We start from the raw sequence: 20144 nt of genomic DNA on the forward strand, positions 1-20144 counted from the left end.
GGAGACGCCCTGCGCTGCGACAGTCCGCATGGTCCCAGAGCAGCGATTCACTGCGAGCGACTCACTGCTCGCACCGAGCGCCTTTGGCACCGTGCCTAACCCGAGCGCCCTTCGCCGTCAATGTAGTTGTTTTCTTCTTGGTTTTGTTTTTTCTCTTGGAGAATTTCCTTTTTAAGTGAAACAGTAGCTCCTTCCTATCTTCCCTCTCCTTGGTCCATGCCATCCCGTTATCCCGGGTCAGTCGTTGCGGTCGGTTCCGAGCGCCGCTCCCTTGCCGTGGGGCGGGTGGGTGTCGCAGCCCCGGCCTTGCGCAGTATGCGCGCCGCTTCCCCCGTCCCGCCGCAGCCGGGGCTCCGCTCCGTCCCCGCCGCCGCCGGGGCACCCCCGGCCGGGAGCGGCGCCCAGGTGCGCGGGGCGGGGCTGCGGCTAGGCCCGCCCCCGCGGCACCGAGGCGGGACCGGGCTCTGCCGCCGCATCCCCGCCGCACCGGCAGCGCAGAGCCGGCTCCGTTCTGCTCGCCACCATGTCCCTGTGCAGGGCCGCCTCGCAGGCGCTGGCCGCCCGCCTGAGCAGGGCTCCCGCCGCCGCCAGCCGCCTCAAGCAGCGTGGTACGCGGGGCCGGGCCGGGCAGCGCTCCCGGGATCCCGGGATGGCGGGACGGGGCGCGGACCGGGAGGCGGCGGCTGAGGGGATGCGCGGCGGGGGCGACGCGGGGCCGGAACAGGTGCAGCGGGGGCGGGCGCGGCTGCTCGGTCATGCTGGGCTCCGGCACTGGCTGCTGCAGAGCTCCGCCGGCAGCCGAGCTGGCCCGGGACCCCCTGCCCCCGGCCCATGGCAAAGCGGAGGCCGCTGCTGCCTTCCCTCCCTTTAAAATAGCGGGTGCATCCCCCCGGTAGGGCAGCCGCAGCGGCGGGGCCCCGGCAGGGAGCGGGAGCAGAGCCGGTGCGCCACAACCGTGGCTTTTGGCGCATCAGGGGTTGTGTAACCGCTGGCAAAAAAAAATCTGCCAGCCGCGTTGGGCGATGGCAGCTTGCTGATCACTGTCCTATAGCTGGCTGCCCCGGGGGGAGGGTTAAGGACACACTGCTGCTGAACGAAAATATAAATGTATGCAAAGCCATGAGGATGCCCGGCTATTGGAGAACAGTCTGAGAATTGTGTCATGAGACAGATGATGCTAAACATAACCATGGCAATGTTTTGACATCGGGATTATTTTTGCAGCTGTCAATTGCAATGCCCTGAGCTATTTTATTTTTCATGAGCGCTTTTTCAATGAGACATTTCTCATCTGGGATCAAGTCACAAAATTCCACAGAAAGCTTTGTTGACCAAGAGAATTACGTGTGGTTTTCATGGTTATCTTTTTGAGGTGTACGGATGAATCCAAGACTGTAGTAAGAATCAGTTTATAACAAATGAATGGGTAGCACTGCTGTTACAGTTAATATGTATCAAGTCAGGTAAAAAACTCCGTAGTTCTACCTCTCTGTTGGCTCTGTTGGCCAATTCATGAGGTGAAGGGTATGGATCAAAGTGTCAGCAGTCTGAGAGTGAAAGAACGTGAATTCGAATGAAAAAGCTTTTTAAAAAATTCCCTGTTATTACCCTGAAGAGAGAATTCATTTCTTCTGCTGATCATAAGGACTAAGGACAGATAATTATTTTACCTACCTTAATCAGGAGCTTTTTACATTCTTTTTTTTTTATTAAACATTCTTTAGTCTATATAGACTGTGCTCAGAACCTGGAAGCTGATGGTAGACTACATAGTTCACAGAAAAACACCTCTTAGGAAGAGCTCAGCCATGGAGCACCACACCCTGTGTTACTCAGTCATAGGATACATTAATATGCATCAACATCTGTTTTTATAACCTTTTTGAATCATCCTTTCCCATACAGGGTTCAGGTTCCATAATTCATTTTTGTGATCATATTTTAGCAGCACTTTACATCACTTTCCCTAATGGTTTTTGTAGCGCCTCCTCGCCAGATGTCATCTGGGAGCGTTCCTGGCTCTTCTAGAGACAGCATGATGATCTATCTCCTTGCTGGTGTTGCTGCTTTTGGTGGTTTATTTTATGTAAGTGTTTGGGGATGGAGCTGTGTGTGCTTTCTGAGCTGGCATGGTACAAGGTGTGTGCTGGGTTAGAGCATTGTCAGGATGCAAGCCATCAATGAACACAGATATTGCAGCTAAGTGCAGCCTAACTTAGAAATCAGCTTAAGAGGATTTAGTGAAGGTGAAAGCCTATTGCTTGCCTGTTCTACTGTTACTTTGATAAGTAGTGCTGGGTCACTCTTAATGGAAAGCATGCTTAAAACTATGTGAAATGAATGTTTCCAAAGATTGAGTAGGGCACCTGTCTCTAACCCCTTGCCTTGTCTTGTCAACCAGAAACACTTGCAGTGTTTCAAAGTGGGTGAGGCAGATGTGAAATAAGCAATCTGAAGCTGCAGGGGGAAGATACGAACCTTGTTAATTTGGGCACAAAAAAGGAAGATAACAGCATTAGTTACTGCAAGGAAGCATGTTAAAGTTTTGGAAGCATCTGGTTTTGTTAAGCTTTTGGGTAACCATTCTCCTCCCTGCTTCTAAATGTGTCTGATTTTGTGCTTCACATCCCTAAATCCTCCGTTCTACAGCTTCCCTCTACCCTCTCCCCCAAGACCTGAGATAGTGCCTAGCACACCCCAGAGAGGTACATATGTCCCTGTCCCACAAAGTAATCCTCTTGAATGGTAAGTAGCTGTTTGTTCAAAATATCAAACCTGTATGATTGCATTTCTGGATGAATAATATAGTATCTTCCTGTCACATTTTTACCACATTACAAAAATAGAAATCTTAATGTAATTAGCTTTTAAAAAGCTGTTTTCAATTCCTGAAGCACTGCAGCACTTCAAAAGCTGCATGGTATATTGTATTTGCTTTCTAACAATGGAGAAATATGAAATACATAAATATATTCATTTAGTAAATTATTAATTTTTTTAGCCTTTCTTAGGATAAATTTTATATGGATTTTATGATGGGCAGTAGCACTTGTTTAAAATCCCTTCTCTCCCTCTTGCCTCTTTGTGTTTGGTAAATTTGTAGGGATGTAGCTGTAAATTCAGGTACAATTCCCTTTCAGGCCTACAGAGTAGTCAGTTCACCCCGCAGCAAGTTTGTTGAAGATACAAATATTCTTCGTGAGAGAGCCAAGGAGCAGAAAAGCAATCCTTTGTCAAGAAAGGGTGAGTTGAGCTCCTTTCTCTTGTTCCCTGGGTACTGGAGGATTTGGAACAGATTTCTATATTGTCTAATCAGGCTTTAGCACTGTCCACGTCCTTGTCTGAACTGCGTGAGTGGGACTGAAGACAGAGGTGCTTGTACAGTATTGTTCTGCTACAAAGCTCCTGCTGCACAAATTTTGGTAGTGGCCTTAATGTTCAGGTATTAATCTGGTCTTTGGTCCACCTGTGGAGTCTCTTTGAATGGAAAGAGTTGATGTGTGAATACTATTAATTGTATAATGGGTATTTGATTTACTGGAAGCTTAATGAAACTTGACTGAATACATAATGCTGTCAAAATCAATTTTGTTCTTTTGTTTTTAGTGGGGGGGAGAAGATAATATCTTTTCTTAGTCAACAGGTTGGCTTCAGGCCACATGCCATCAGGAAATACAGCTCAATAGAGGAAAAAACCTACATAAAAAAAATTAACTTGCATCGATTTTTTTGTCCTACAATCTTGATTTTGTCATTTCTAATTTGGGGTTAGATGAAATGCAGGCATTACCTAAATGTATAGCAAATCCTTACTTAGCTCTTCATGCTTGAATAATTAGACTGTGTTAGTTCAAATACTTGTAATGGAATGTTGTCCCTGTCTACATCAATTAGTGTTAACTGATGTTAATTTCGCATTAATGTAAAAGGTAGAACTTTGGCAAGCGTGGCCTTGCTAGGAAAAACAATTAGGAAAATTTCTTAAGGATATTTAAATATTTTTTTGGTTGTTATTTAAAAGAAGCATTGAAGCCATAGCACTTGAAGCTCTTCCTTTTTTTTTATACTGTTGGCTTCTAAGAATTACTTTAATATATTTGCATGCACACAAAGAATACCTTTGATTAAAGTATCAGGAGTTTAAATTTTGTCTTCAGTGTGAGAGTATGGTTTAAATTGTCTGCCTCTATAATTATTCCTTTAGAGTTGTTAGCCTTGAACTTCTACAACACATGCTTTAGTTTCAGAACATTAAAACTACAGACCTTAAGATTTAAAGTAGTAAAATACCTTAATTTTCAAAAAAGAAAGCAGTTTAGTTTTAAAACTCAATTGTTTAAACAAATGCTGAGAATTCAGCCACAATTTGCAATCCTTCGTTGTCCCTAAAATAGAAAATGTAATGAGGACCAAAGTGGATCTCTCCCAGGGACCTGGTGTCCTGCTGTTCAGGACAGAAGTGAGGATTACCCTCGTTACATTCTGGCTGCCATAGCTGGGAGAATGGGGAAGCACTAAGCAAACCTTCCAACATACTCCCAGTGATGTCTCTTTTCTCCTAAGGTGCACTTCTGCAAGGTATTGAGTTCTGGCCCTGGCCTCTCCACTTGCTGGAGTGAAATACCCACAGCACTGAGTGCTCAGCAACCGCTCTTGGGTGCTCTCCAGATATCCCATCATCTGCTGCTTCATAAGTCACATCAATGTCACAACCAGTGGCAGATGATTGCTGCCTCCCTTTTTATTGATAGTAAGAAGTCCAAAATGTTTCTAAGGCCATTCAGGGAATACAGTTGAAACTTGTTTCCTGTATTATTTTCAATATTTGACTTCTGAATAAATGCTCAACCCAGAGTTTTTAGTTGGACTTCTGAGTAGTTAATTCCAATTCACAGTACAAAACCACTGTTGAATCAGCTCCTTTTTTAAATCCTCTTCATTCCCAGCTGTGTACACCCAAAAGAACAGAACTTGAAGAATGAGCATCAGTTCTGTTCTTACTTTTCCTACAGAATCCTCTGTGTGCATTCTGAAAAGAGTTATCACCCTTCTTCCTCCCCTTTTTCTCCTGTTCCCTGCATAGTCATATTTTTGTGTTTACCTTGTCACAGAGTGCTGGAATAGCATTGCTTTTCCCAGAAGTGCCTTTGCAGTTTCTTTCCCTGTGCATTCTTTAGAGTCAATCCTTATATTTTTTCCCAGTAAGCATTGCTGATAAGAGCAGTTAAAAATTCTGTTCTCAAAGTATTCTGGTATTTTTTTAGGGGCACATTAAATCAAGCTTAAAGTAAGGTCTAAAGCAGAGCTGGCAACCATATGAAGTGATGGATAGAAAAGCAGTATGCCAAGCAGCATGCTCATGGCATATTTGCTGCCTCTGGTAAAAGAACTTCCTAGGTGGAAGAACTTAATGCTGGAGAGCAGCTGATCAGAGATTCTTTTGATAGGATTTTTGTGATTTCTCATGTGGGTGAAAATTCTCCCCTTGTGCCTGAACCCAAAATGTCTATTACAGAGAACTGTACATAGCAAACAAGTCTGTCAAAACAAGAGAAAGAATCATACGAGGGTTCTTTGTTTATTAGAGGGTTGAAATTATATTTAATAGTATTTTAATTAATGATAACAGACATTTAGAAAGAGATCTGATAGCAAGTTTTCTGTGGCTCATTTTATCTGAAAGCTACACTTAAATTAGGGAGGGATTTAAAAAGCCCCTGGAAGAGGCCTGACTCAAAGTAGCAGTAAAAAATATGGGACATCATTTCAAATGTAAAATGATGTTTGGCTTGCAGGATGTTCTCCTTGCTTATTTAGTGAGTTTTGTCTTCCGTTTGTTGTTCGTGTCCTTTAAGATTGTTCCTGATTTCTTTCTTTTTTCTCTATGACTTTTCTTTTTAACTTGTTGCAAGCTGATTCAATCTTTCTAATCTATACTCTGCTTTTACACTTTCCAGACTTTCTAATCTATGCTCTGCTTTTACACTTTCCAGACACAAGGGAAATCTCTTTCCAAACCTGAGGAAGTTAAATACAAACAAAGGACAATCGTTTACCATTGAGTACATTGCAGCCTACCTTGGGATGACTTTGTACCTTCTATTGTAAAACTCCATTTGTGTGAGACTTTTAAAGAACTACCTGTTTGCAAGGCCAAACCATATTGAGCTTATTACTGAATCTGCTTTGTAGAAGGCAGTTCTGAGATGGAGAAGCTGGCTGTTCTGAATGAATGCACTCGATATTTGACTGTCCAATAAAGTGTACTGAATGCTGATCTTGGCCGTTAGCCTGTTCTTTGTGTGATGAATTAAGGGGTTTTTGAAAACAATGTTTTCTTAAAGGGACATGATCAGGTTGCATAATGCAAAGTTTTGATTTTTACCGAGCAATGAATGGACTTGTCTTGAAACCTGATCACCAAATTATAGGCTTTCACTGGCATAAGAAGACCAAGAAATGAAACTGGTCTGTTTAGTTTTTAAACAGATACAAAAGAATCAAACAAACTCTGACTATGTCTCTTTAAGCTCTTTTGTTTCAATTCTCACATAGTTGACACTTTGTTACAAACTTATTTCCAGTTCTATTTTTTTTTTTTTTTGTATCCTGAGTTGGTTCTAGTGGTGAACTTGTGATGTAGAGTTGGTATATAACTTTTCCTTTGTGAACTTGATGTTAGTGCATGTTTGCATGGTGGTTTAGCATCCCTGTTGCTTTGTGCTGTTAGTTTTTCATGACTTGTCTCAGCTGAATTTGAAGTGATGCATGACTGGGAAACACTGTTTTTCAGGTCCTAAGGAGCTGGACCCATAGTGGTGTAAACAAGTCTTTAAAAGGGAGTTGTGAGTTGTAAAAAGAAAATAGTCATAAGTGGTCATACATCTAAAAAGTCAGCTCTGACCACTTGAAATTAGCAAGTTATTTTCTATATAAGACCAAATGTCTTATTCCCCACGTGGTAATTCCACAGAGTCGTGCTCCCTCTGGCACCTGTGTGTGTACCAGCACTGGCCCTCTCAGCAGAGTGCTTTGAAGCAACACTTGACACTGTCCTTTTTATCCTTCACTGCTCCCCCAACGCTTGCTTTAAGCCACAGTTTCTTTTCTTATCACTGAAACGTGTAATGAAATCAGTAATTAAGAATATGGTTTCCTCTTCTTAGTTTTTTGATGTCACATTAGACAATATGGGGGATTAATTATTGATCTTTTTTGTTAATTCTGATCCCAAATCTTAGCTTCCCACTTCAAATTTAAATGAGGATGATGATGATAAAAAGTATTTGGTGAATTTTTTGTTGCATGCATGCATTTTACTCTCTTTATTGTATTGAATGAATCCTTAGAAGGTGATGCAGAAGAGGTGGATGAGGTCACTGGAGCAGAGAAGGCCACGGAAGAAGCTGAGGCAGCAGCTGCTGTGGAACCTGCAGCACAGGAGGAGAGTGCTGGGCCCACAGCACAGGATGAGAGTTCTGGGGTGCCCCCAGAAGCTGGAGGGGAGAATGACTTGCTGGCTCCAGAGGAATCCCATGCTGTGGAGGAGGCACAGCAGGAAGCTGCTGCTAATTCAGAAGCTGATGCTAATTTGGAACTTGCTGATAATTCAGAAGCTGCTGCAGTTCAAGGTTAATTTATGAATGTAGTTTTTGAGTGTGTGTGTGTTGTGGGTTCTAAAGCTCTGCCTCTTACAGAACACTGAGAATGAGCATCAGTGTTCCTAATGGAGTTTGTCCTGCAGTGAAAACTAATTCAGGCATTAAGATTGACATATCATGAGCATAAGGTGATTAAGTTTATTAAATCAGTGTCTCTAAAAGCATCCCACCTCTGGCACCAGAGTTACTGTCTAAAACAAGTGGAGTCAAATGTTTTATTTCCCTACCCCATCCTATTTCTTAAGATATTAAGTTGAGCTTATAACGTGATCAGTTAAGCAGTTGTTTAGTGATGTAGTTCTCAAGGCTTTTTTAAGGAATCTAAACTCTTTAGTTCACTAGCCACTCCAAAGATATTCACACTGAATAATTATATCTGTTCTATGAATGTAAGTTAAACAGGATCTTGCATAGCAAAGGAAATGCTGTCATGGTCTCAATTCTAAGGATATATTAGACTAAATTTTCACAACACAATAAAACTTCAAATTGTTGTTAAACACTGAAATTGGTAAGTGGCAAAACATTCAGTATTTTGAGCTGTCAGAGTGTTTGAAATATTTTGGTTTATTGTGCTTTTCAAAAAATTGCAATAATACAAATGCAAAACTATCCATAAAATGTGCAAGATACAGGATTGTAATTTAATTTGGCAGATTTTAAAGTATTTTTTTAAAATTTTCTTTTTACTGCTAGTCTTGAGAGGATATGTCTAAAACACAGATCAAACTGAGATTAAAATGATTTTGACTGCTAATCTATGGCGTTTATCACAGTACCATCAAAGGCATTAGCAGATTTGGAATGATTTTCACTTTTTTCTTGGTGACTCCGATGAGGAATGGATGCATCTTAATTGCCTTTTTAACAAATAAACTTGAGAAATAGTGCAGCACTTCTAATTGCTGAGTTTTATGAAAGGTCTGTGTATGAATGTGATTTTAATTCAAATGTGATTAGTTCCTGTGCTTGTCTCTGAAACCATCTATTACAAATAACATTTTAAAACAATTCCTAGTGTGATCTGCTGTAATACAGTTTATAGAAAGTAGAAGTAAGCACCTTGGCTGTGATTATTACTGTTTACATATAGAAATATTTATAAGGTAGTAGTTAAAATACCTAGAGCCCTAAAAATTTCCATTTCTAAGGAAGTAGTCTGTTTTATGTTAAATTTGGTGAATTACAGCCATTAAGAGATATGTTTAAAAATGTATTGCAGCATTTCTTGCTCTAGAGAGCAATTGCAAAATTTCCCTTTAATTTCCTAAGCACTTGCTTGTATCTGGAGGTGGTTGTGTATTCCTTTGACAGCGCTTATCTATGAATAACTGTCCATGGTTGGATAAGGTAGGATCTGCTATATGGTAAATATTTCTGCCATTTCAGACAGTTAACAATGGTACCTGCCTGGAATGTTCTCCTTGCCTCAAGTTAGGCAATTTACAATCCACAATTCCAATCTGGAATTCTGTGAAATACTGTTACCAAAATGAGTACTGAACTATGTTACTCTGTTCCCAAGGTTTTAACTTCCTCTAAATTCTAATTCTCTCTACCTTTTTATTGCTTGAGCTGTCACTCTTGGTTACTGGTTAAATTCCTGTTGCTCTCCTTTCACAGTGTAGTCTGTGTGTGGGACCATAAATTAAATTTTTCTTCAGACAAACCAAATGCTGTAAAATTCACCGACTGGCAAACTGCTATTTGGATTAGGCATCTGTGACTTCTGGTGTTTGGGTTGCCACCATAAATTCTTCTCCAGCTCTAGTATTGAGGCTTGAGGTTCTGGCATTATCAACTGAAATAAGAGAAGCAATTAGCCCCAAACTGTGCTTTTCCAGATTTCTTCCTGACTTCACTAACAGGTTTTTTCCCTATTCTTTAAAGTATTGAAGGACGTGGTCTCTGTTATTTCCAAGGCCATTTGAGTGAGTGCCTGGGTTTGGGGAGGATTAGTGAGTGAATTGAATGTGCCAGTGTTTTCCATGCTGAGCTTCAAACACGCTGCCATGGCAGCTGTGTGCAGCCTAGAGAAACAAGTGGAGGCTGCTCTGCACAGGAGCTGCTGCTCTGGGACAGGACTTTGCTGAGCTCATCATGCAGTGGTGCCAGGCAGACAAAAGCACCTGATAGAATCAGTGCACGCTGGCTTGGCTTGGTGCACTACCAAATTCTGGGTGTGCTGACACTGGTGGTACTTAGAAAATTACTGAAGAGTCCTCAGGGTGATTTGCAATTGCTCATAATTATTGAGAGGCTTTCAGAATGATGTTGCTCAGTAGAACATGCACACCATTCTAGGCATCTGTTTGTGTGAGGTGGAGGAATGAGCACTTCTTCTCTTTACTGATTGTGATAGACTGATCTAACTAAATTAGGCCCTCAGAAGTTGAATTATGTAAATATTATCATATGGGGAAATATCTGTATCTGGAACTGCTGTTGGGTAGTTCTGTTTCACATTTATCACTTTCTTTTATCTGTCTCTTGGACTGCTGCACTTACCTGATTGCCATACACTGGCCACTAGTGTCTTCTTCTTCCTCCTGATTTTCCTTCATAGAACTGAGTTTTAGATGAGTCATCATAGCATAACTGGAAAATCTCTGTTGGAAGAAAGTGAACAATATTTAGAAAAAAAATTCTGTAAAAGTTGTGAGCGTTGAAGAGCTCACAAGAGCTGAGAGTTGAAGATCCAGCTGGTCCATGGAGAGTCTGTTCAGTTTTGATCAGCGTAGCCAAATGGAATTTTACAGCATGCACTGGGCTGGGGAGGAAGATTTTGGTAAAATGGAAAAACCCCTAGAAGTTCCCAGCCGAGTGCAAACAAATAAGTGAGAGAGAACTGCCTAAAACAACTGTCTTCCTATTTGTCTATTCTAGAACAAGGGGGCAAGCAGCTTCTCAAAAATGGTAGAAGGACATACAGTGAATAGTAATACCTAAATGAATGTCACTATTAATGAGAAAATAGATGCTTTTACTAGTATTAATAGCTCATTGCCAAGACTTAAAAAAACCCTTAAAAATAACTGTATGTATTTAAATTGGAAAGCAACAACTCACTTTGTACAACAAAATCTGTTAGCATTTAACTTACTGTACATAGTATTACCTGTGTTTGAAATTTTCCTGTAAATACAACCACCACTGGAATATTTTTAGTCTCCTACTTTAGAGAAAAGACAGCAACAGGAACCCCTTGCTGTTTTCCTATGGTGGCAGTTCAAACCAGAATGGGAACGATGGGGATTTTGAAATTAATTTTTGGGCAATGTTTCCTGTGGCAGAGAAAAACATCGTTTTCAAACAGCAACTTTGCTCCTTTAAAAACTGTGGATAAAGTGGATAAAACTTGATGCATTACTTTGTATGAGGAATGTTAAAGAAAATGTCTTGATTAGAAGTGTTTTTAGAACTCCCAAACAATTTAATACATCAAATTATTAGGGTGCTTTTCATACACATGGTTTATATTAACTTATGCTAGTTTTCCTTGTGATCCATTCCAATCAGTAACTAAAGATTGTTCCATGTTTAAAGCAAACAAACAAACAAACAATGTGTGTTGCTTCTCATTGCTACAATTCCATGCTACAGAATATAAAACAATATTCTTGAAATGTCTGAGGTATTACAAACTATTCTGGATTAATGTGACATGCACTGTTATGCTTTTATTGTGACCATTATAGGGATCTCTGGATCTTTTTCTAATAAACGACTGGAGAATAAACTCTCTTCAAAGGAACCTTCTGATCATTAGTAAGAGCTAATGAGGCTTTTCTTGGGAGCTAGTGACCTACATCAGACACAAACAACCTGTGATGTGCTTGGCTCATTGAACACGTTTCTCTTTCTGTATGGAGTGGTGAAAATTTTTATTCTTCATAATGGGCTTCATAATGCCATGATTTAGGTTCTCAGCTAGACTTCATGGATTTTTATCTGGATTGCTTGTGGATGGCTTGCAAAAAGGAAAATATGTCATATTTGTGTAGTGGCAGGTTTATGAGAAATCCCAGCTTTCCTTTGCTCATCAGTTTCCCAAAGACCTTGGGCTCTGAGCCTTTGGTTTGTGTTCATCCTATGGAATATCTGGAATGCCAGAGGGACTGAACTCCTGATGCCCGTGGGCTGGAGTGAGGGAGGGCTGGGGTTGAGCTGCCCTCATGTTGTGTCCCAGTACCAGCACGATCAGAGCAGGTGGTTCCACACACAGCTCAGCAGCTGCCAGCCACGAGTTCCTGTCCTGTGCATTCAAGGATGGGAACGATCAGACTGAAAAATAATCAGTGCTTTTCTAAGTAATTGTTCTTGCCTTGACTCTGCTTGGAACTAAAACGTTTATTTTTCCCTGTGTGGAGCTCAAGTGCTGATTTCACAGTATTGCACAGAGGCATTAGACTGTGGTCAACCACCCAGGACCTTTTTCCTTTTTTAAGGCTAATGTAGGTGTAAAGTGGTTTTCCTTTCCAAGCAATAAGTTGAGTAACTTGCTTGGAACCAGATGATTCCAACATCTGGTTGGAATCCTAAATGTTCACTGAATAAAATGCCAGAGAGGAGACAGAGAACATTTCAGATGGTCCTGAGAGACATTCCTGGTGATGGGATGTTCCTGATGGGTGTCTGCAAGCCCTCCATGCTGAGCTCCCTGGATCTTCCTGGCCAATGGCACCTGAAGCATTTGGTCGTGTTACAGGGACAGCTGCATAGCTTTGCCTGTTTTGTCCCAAACTGTATCAGTGATTATTATTTCCCCTTGTTTCTTTTGATGTGGTTTGAGCCCCCATGAACAGAGGGAGGTGTGGAGCCCAAGCTTCTTGTGCTCTGTTTTGCAGGTTTTCTCAAAAAAATCCTTGAATTACTTTTCCAACGTGACAGAATTTGACTCTTTAAAAGTCAATTCTATTCCACTACCAGTTTTCCATTAGCAGGTCTTTAAACTATTAAAATGAACCAGGAATATTCTGCTCTGCTTATCTTAACATTTCAGGGGACATCCTGAGACCTTCAATGGACCTGACTGAGGAAGCTTTCTGTAAACAAAAGCATCATATTCTAATGTGAGATGGTCTCTAAAAGACTGTAAATAAAATGCTGCTTCTAATTTCACAGTTAAATTTGACTTTCCCCCTCCTCCCTGCCCACCTTTGGAATTAGTGTGTGACATTGGTTGTGCTACAGGCAGCTTGAATTATCAAAGCCTTGTTTTGCACTCCAGCTTTGGTTTGCGTGCTCCAGGTGGATTCCATTTGTATGATGCTGGATAACTTGTGTTGTTTTAGCTTTATAAAACCAAATTCTTCTGCAAAGAATATTTTTAAAGTAATTGAACCTGGTGTTTGGCATTACAGATACCAGCCTCATCTTGACTGCCTAGAAAAAAAAATCATCATATGAAGGATACTGCTTCAAGTAAAGTGATTCACTCAGAAAAGTGTATTTTTAAATACCTTTAAAAATTGCAGGATACCAGTGCCTGTTTAACTTTTTTTGTTGTTGTTTCTAGATGGAAAGATCACTTTTAAATTAATCAAAGAATTAGGATTAGAATCAAAATATGTTAGCTTTAAATGGGTTGGTAAGGAAATGCAAAACTGAGGGAAGAAATACAGGCTGAAGTCCTGAGAAGGCTGGGTTATCTTGTATAACCTCATTATAAAACTTCTGTCGTGCTGGAAGGAATCCCCACCTCTCCCCAAGCAAGGAAAAGACTGAATACAGCTTTCATTTTAAAATCTGGAACAGCTGTCTTCTTAATCTCTTATTGTAAATCAGGAAAACATACTTAGAAAACCATTTAAAAATACAAGGTAGAAGATTAAAATCCAGTAAGATTTAAAAAAATAATATACAAATTAGTTTGTATCTCTTCCATCTCCTTGTTTCAAGGTCATCTTATATCATGTTTTCTACTGAGTTGTAGGACATGATTGCCACTGTAAGCTGGCACTGGCACATCCCAGACAAAACCCCAGGCTGTTTCTGCATAAAAACTGCCCCAGGAAAGTTGGAAAGCTTGCTTTAAAAGCTTGAAGGCTTTTGGGGAAGAGGCTGTGCAAGCAGTAGGATCTGGGTTCTGGGAGTCAGTGCACTTGCATGGGGTTCCCTTTATTATTAGCAGGAGAAAGTCAGTCTGGGCGTGTTATTTTTTATTATCAGCTGCAGCAGGGATGAGTCAGTCACACAGGGCACAAAGGTCCCTGCTTATCTTGTCGCTCTGTTCTGCTGAGCTCACAAATATTCACACAATTCAAACTGACCATCATGAGCATGCAGAATCACCCTGCATTTGGGCTGCTTTCCACTCTAAGTGCACAGAAGTGTGTAGCTCTGCACTCACTCTCAGGGCTGCAAGTTCAGAGTTTGTAAAAATTGTCTTTAAAGACTGCAGGAATTACTGCTTTACATAGGAAGCAGGTTTTCATGGGTTTTCTTTCACTGAAATTATAAGGATGGTTTCCTAAAAATGACATTTCTAGGTGAAATGTTGGATATTGTGCTAATAAGCTACTGGAGCTTCTTGCCCAGCCGTGTTCTGTTCCTGCAAGTGCAATTTGGGAGGCTGCATTTCTTCTCCACATGGTTCTCTCCTAAAGCAGAGGAGCTCAGGACTGCCTGGGAATTCCTGTAGCTCTTGGGGATGCTTGCCCTCAAAATCCCTGCTGTGTCCAAGTCCTGAGTGCTTTGGCAACAGCTGTTGGTGCAATACGCCATGCTGCGTGGCTACAGTTAGCAAATGTGATTAGTTTGACTCCTCCAAGGCTTTAAGTTCTTTTCTATTGTCTTTTGTTGAAACACGGGAAAGTTAAGGTCCTAATTCAGACCTGTAAGTGCTATGGTATACCTAAATGCCTGGCAAAATTGAAGAAAGCTGTAGCCAGCAATACTGGGATGCAGCTACTTATCCCAGGAGAAAATTGAAAATTGACAAATAGCCAGTGAAAAAGCTCAAGAGAAAAAAAAGAAACTTTCAGGAAAAAAATATATATACGCAGAGGGTGAGATTTTTTGCTAGCAATATAGCACCTTGTATGAAACTGTGAAGTAATCCTTGTGTATACTGTAGAGCAATATTCTGTAAATTCTGTAGAGTAATAGATCCTGCTAGGATGGGGGGAATCATAGCACACCAAATGAAGCAGGAATATAGTGAAGCCATGTAACTCCAGTGCTTTTGATGAAGGATATGTGTGGGCAGGGGGAGGTTTCCCCCAGAGAATGAAGAAGGAGCCCAATGAGCCCCACTTTTGTGGATATGAAGGGAAACAAAATAATTTGTGGCAGGGTGTAAATTGTATGGGTCAGGATGGAATTATCCCTTGGCTGAGATCCATTTGGCAGGAATGCTGCAGGTGGGTGTTTTGGTGAAGATGTCAAGGAGCTGGAGTGGTATTGTTCTATAAGGATAATACAGCAGCTGGGCATTCAGTGGAAAGCATAACATTAAAATGCCATGTGTCCTCATTGCAGGGAAGCAGTTGCACAATTCAGATTGTTTTGTTAACTTACAGCCTGTGGAAATTGTAAGAAATCTGGCATAAACAGACAAAATGGATCATAGTCATCACTGCATGAAGAAATGCAGGGACTTCAGATTGTCAAACTAATCATCATTCAGGAAACAACACAGAACCCAGTGAAGATGCTCTAACTCCTCTACAAATATTTTGAAAAAAATAAAGAAGCCTAATATTTTAGTATTTGAACTAACAAAAGTTAGGAGTGGTTTTAGTTACCTCCATTATTTGCTGCAGAGTTCATGAAAGTCTTATTAACAATAATTTAACAGACAGAAAATCCTTCATCCAAGGATTATGGAAAATGAGTCACCATTGTACCAGGCAGAGATTAAAGTATCTTGTATGAAATAGGGTGTTACTGCAGGATTTTACATGGAGCAATTGCAAGAGATTAAACTGGATTGAAAAACTATGAAATGCATGCAGATTAAAAAAAAAAAGAGGGTGTGAATAGCACTGGGAAACAGGGAAACACAAAGGAGAAATGCCTAAACTCTGTCACACTTTGCATATTTTTTGCATTAGATTGCCTTTCTGATTGCCGTAAGGTTCAGACCAGAGACAATTTTTTCAGTACAAGTGGTTAATGTTTGGTTTTAAGGCAGATATTCATGTAGAAGACAAATAAACACAATTCCCATCCAAAGGAAATGAGATTTTGTTAAAAAGCAGAAAAGACTGTGGTGCTCCCCCTAGTTGCCTACTGATCTAGTCTTCTTAGTGCAAAAGAAATTAGAATACTCACAAGGAAAAAAAAATTAAATACTATCAGCCAGAGAAAGAGCTTTTGGTAATATAAGCTGAATGTTTGATGCTACAAACTGAAACCTAGCAGCTTGTTACCATAGCAAATACGTGGCATTACATCAAGTATTGCTTGCTGTAAAATATCTAAAGTTCCAAATTTCAAATGTACTATTTCTATTGCATGGCTTTTCCCTATAAAGGCAAAAGTGCAATTCCTGAGCATTTCTTTTCCTGTTGCTTCTTCAAAATCCAGAAAGCATTCTGAAAAGTAAAGTGAAATAATTGATGTTCAGAATATGCTGTATTTAACTAGGGTGATGTGTTTTCTGTATGGAGACTGCCTACTACTAAATATTACCTGTTACAGGCTTTTTATAGAGACAGACTGCTTTATGCTTTATGGAGTATTGAAAAATGGCCAGCTGGCCATTGCAGCCTGAATCTTCAGCCTGATGCTAGAATATTTTTACATTAAAACTACCCATGATGTCTTTCCAAGGTTATGTGTAGTGTAGATGTAATGTCCTACGAATTAGACAGAAATCAGAAAACAAAGCGACAGTATCTGCAAGAGATAATTTATACATTAGAGAATATTTGCCTATGTCTATATACATGAAAATAGTTCCATCTGTGGTGCAGTAGAAGGAGGCTGCTAAATTTGATCGTGGCAGTGGGGTGAGCTCAGCGCCCTGCTCAGTAAGTGTCTGGATGTGAACTTCATTAAGAACAAAAAATTCCCCTTGTGCTGTATACAACACATTTTATCAACATCTGCCTTGATTTGAAAGACAGAATTTTCCTAAATTTCATTGGTGTAAAGAAAAATATGGTGCATGCTTATATTGTTCTATCTTAGGGAAGTAAACCAAATCTGTAACTTGATATGAAAAAAATGGACCAGAAAGATGAGGAATTAATTAGTGTGACTAGCAAGCAGTAAAATAATTTTTAGAAGAATTTTGCCTCTCTAAACCTAAAGTTAGAGCTGTCAGAATAGATTGTAAAAGGTCTTATGTTAGAAAGTGTGAATGGTATGAATAAAGCTTGCAGTGCTTTAATGCCACTATAAACAATCTGATAAACAATTGCTTTTGAAGTTGAGTGATGTAATTGAATGCAAAGAAAAATGTGTGTTAGAATCATCACTGTTGAGATTTTAAGCAGGAGTTTAGAAGGTCTGGCCTCTAAACTCTTTTAAAATTAGAATTAAAAAGATAAAAGGAAAAATGCCTGCATACCTCAAATAGCTTTGTAAATTCTATCCCTTTAGTCCAAGGATCCTTTGGACTAAGGGAAACAACTTGGTTGACTATTTGCCATTGAAGAAATAATTTGCAGTGTTTCTCATTGGTGTTTTGTCTCCATTTGCAGCTTCTGACCAGGAGAAGACAACTGAAGAGGTTGCTAAAGAGCCCTAAAGGTACACAGTACAATTGCAGCATGTGGTTTTCTGCTCTTCACCCATCTTTTGTTCTCAGTTAATGGCAGCTGCAGTATGTGGTAAATGCTCATGCACTGTTATGGTGAAATTGTATTTCTGCTCTCAACAAAAAGTAACTTTATTGAAGTATTTCTTATTTTTTGGGAACCACTGCTGGCATCTTTAAGGGGCTAGGGAGCAAATCCTATATAAATTGTCACAGTGTGTGTTTATTTATAGCTTTATCTTAGTCCCATGCAAACTGGATAAAGACCTGAGAGTTGTAGCTTTCTTCCAAGCAAAAAACATCCTTTGGATATTTGGTTCAAATTATATGTGGCTACTGGACTTCTGGAATATTGTTCTATGCAATAAAGCAATAGTCCCCTGCACTGTTTTATTTTAAATAAATTCTTTCATTATTAGTCTCTCTGCACTTGCAATTTGTGCTAATGAAAAATACTGAATATCCTTTCTATTTTGCTAGTGTCTTTCTCATGTGGCTTTATCTATTATTTTATTGTCAGAAAAGTTGCAAGCGCGTGCCTCTCAAGGTTTTTATTTTTGCTCAAACTGAAAGCTAAGAGCACCTTAGGGTACCACATCAGAAAACCAAATGACCAAGAAATTCTTTCTGCTCTGGAACACATAAATGTTGTGGTATAGAGAAGGCAAATAGATGAAAAAATAGATTAATCTCCTACTAGTGTACAGGTTTACTCAATTCTGCTTCAACTGCTTGGACTCTTTTTGACAAAAAAAAACTTTTTAAGAGTATAGCAACACGAGTTTACAAAAGGGTCTCTCATTGACTTTCAATTTGATCTTGTTGGCAGGGAGAAGATGATTTATGAAATATTTTACCATTTGGTGCTGGAAGATTACTGGTCGTTTGACCAGTTTGCAAGTCTCAAACCACACTGTATTCCTAGTCAGGAAATCATTATTTCTTTTTTCGTTTTTCTTTTTTCTTTTTTTTTTTTTTTTTGGTGGTTTTTTTGGGGGTTTTTTTTTGGTGTTTTGATTGTAAACATTTTGGAGCATGAAGCTCAACTCTGACTTTGCATTAAAACACATCGTACTTTTTAAGGAATTCAAGGCAAAGAAAATGAAATTAAAAGAATGTTGACATGAGAATCAAATCACTATCTAGCTAACTTCTTTAAAAAAATAACTGCTTATTTGGTGAAGGGATAGAGGAAGTAGTAGTGGATTAAATCCTCAGATACAGCCCTAAACTGATGCTCAGAGCATGCCTGAGTAAAGATGTTCAGCCATTCTCCTGAGTGTGGCTATTGGGCCCCTATTGATGCTGCTTTGGAACTACTTGTATCAGTAATCTCAGCACATACAACTGGTTTACCCTGTGCTTAAATTTAAGCATGTAACTATTTGTAGAAGTCCAGCATGCAGGGGAATTCACTTGTGCCTGAACCATGTGGGTGAACGTGAGGGATTCCTTGGAACTGGGCTCTGGTGATGGCAGCAGAGCGAGTTTCCCTGAGCCATCAGACCAGCATGATTCACACATCAGTGCTGTGTGTACTCTGTACTTCACTGTAACCTGCAGTCAAAGTCACAGTGTGCTTTGAATGTTTGCAAAGAAAATTACCCGCTGAACGGCGTCTGTTGCTAAACACCATTTATTGCTGCTTACTCTAAATGAGATTTTCTTTTTTTCTTTTTCCCCAGTAAGCAGTGTGGACACCTTTGGGAAGTTTAATGCAAATATTTGTGGCAATCAACCAGCTGATTCCTGTGTGAAACCTCATCATACTCTTCCTTGGAGACATCAAAGAAACTGTGCAGTTTGTCCTACCACACTCTGGCCATTCTGGCCAGTATTATCCAGTGCTGCAAGAGATGAATTGTGCTGCCTAGAGAAACGCTTCTGTGACTAACAACTCTGCTGTAGAGAGTAGCATCCAGCCAAGCCACTCAGCATGCTCTAAATACCTGTGCTAAGAGAAACAGCCAGATGAACTCCTTCTATGTCATTTCTGTCCTGATGTGTACATTGATTTCTTCCTTTTGGCCCAAACTGTTGTGCGTAGTTATACATTTGTAACATCCCATGCTAAAATGTAAGCAAAAGGTTAAGCCAAAATATTATAAAAGTACCTGTTAGCATTTTTAAATTAGATCACAGGGAAAATAACAACGTGTTTGCTCCTGCGTTTGGATTTGTGATTGTGAGCATAGGACATCTGGCTGCACATGACCTCATTTTCCTCCTGCATAAACATTTCAGATGCTACCACTCCTTGCACAGTAACATCCAGGAGTAAACCCATTGCAGCCATCACAGAATGGCAATGGTTCTAAACCAGAGCCAAATAAGCCAAATAAGGTACATAATGTACTATTTGTATAGGAAGTGTGTTTCACAAGGTGTGTCTGACTCTTCTCTTCAAGCAGAAGTTTGGAAAATGTTGAAAGAGAAATAACAGCATCCTCCTACACATGGCACAAAGCAACCCATGCTCCTTTCCCCATCCTAAAGCAAATTACAATAGTGTTCCAACAGAGATATAGCCTATTGCTCCTGGATCTACTTAGGAATAACTGGAATAATGCAGAGACCAAGCTACTGGAATAAAAATCTTACATTGATATTTTGTTGGACAAGAGTCTATGTTTGTCTTGTGGATTAAAAATGCTGTGATGGATGTATGCACTTAAATGTTCTATTTATTCATTTTCACTAATTCCTAGTAAAAGAAGCTGTTTTTACTGGATCTAACAGTAGGGTTTCTGGTAAAATGTAAGCTTTTCTGAATG

General features: G+C 40.0%; 1 protein-coding gene across 1 annotated transcript; it reads left to right on the forward strand.

Moving 5' to 3' along the window:
* Positions 1-498: 498 nt before the first annotated feature.
* Positions 499-19939, forward strand: MGARP (mitochondria localized glutamic acid rich protein). The gene is made up of 6 exons (XM_059470505.1): positions 499-608; positions 1983-2086; positions 3141-3243; positions 7350-7631; positions 17315-17363; positions 19056-19939. Exons 1-5 carry the CDS (start codon positions 524-526, stop codon positions 17359-17361), a joined length of 621 nt encoding a protein of 206 aa, XP_059326488.1. The 5' UTR covers positions 499-523; the 3' UTR covers positions 17362-17363; positions 19056-19939.
* Positions 19940-20144: the final 205 nt, after the last annotated feature.

Source organism: Ammospiza nelsoni, chromosome 4 (assembly GCF_027579445.1).
Source record: "Ammospiza nelsoni isolate bAmmNel1 chromosome 4, bAmmNel1.pri, whole genome shotgun sequence".
In the NCBI taxonomy this organism is placed as follows: domain Eukaryota; kingdom Metazoa; phylum Chordata; class Aves; order Passeriformes; family Passerellidae; genus Ammospiza; species Ammospiza nelsoni.

Excerpts from the sequence above, each read along its gene's own strand:
- MGARP (XM_059470505.1), top strand. The coding sequence starts at position 524 with ATGTCCCTGTGCAGGGCCGCCTCGCAGGCGCTGGCCGCCCGCCTGAGC. Across the intron at positions 609-1,982 it reads CAGCCGCCTCAAGCAGCGTG|CGCCTCCTCGCCAGATGTCA; the intron begins GTACGCGGGGCC and ends TGGTTTTTGTAG. Across the intron at positions 2,087-3,140 it reads CTTTTGGTGGTTTATTTTAT|GCCTACAGAGTAGTCAGTTC; the intron begins GTAAGTGTTTGG and ends ATTCCCTTTCAG.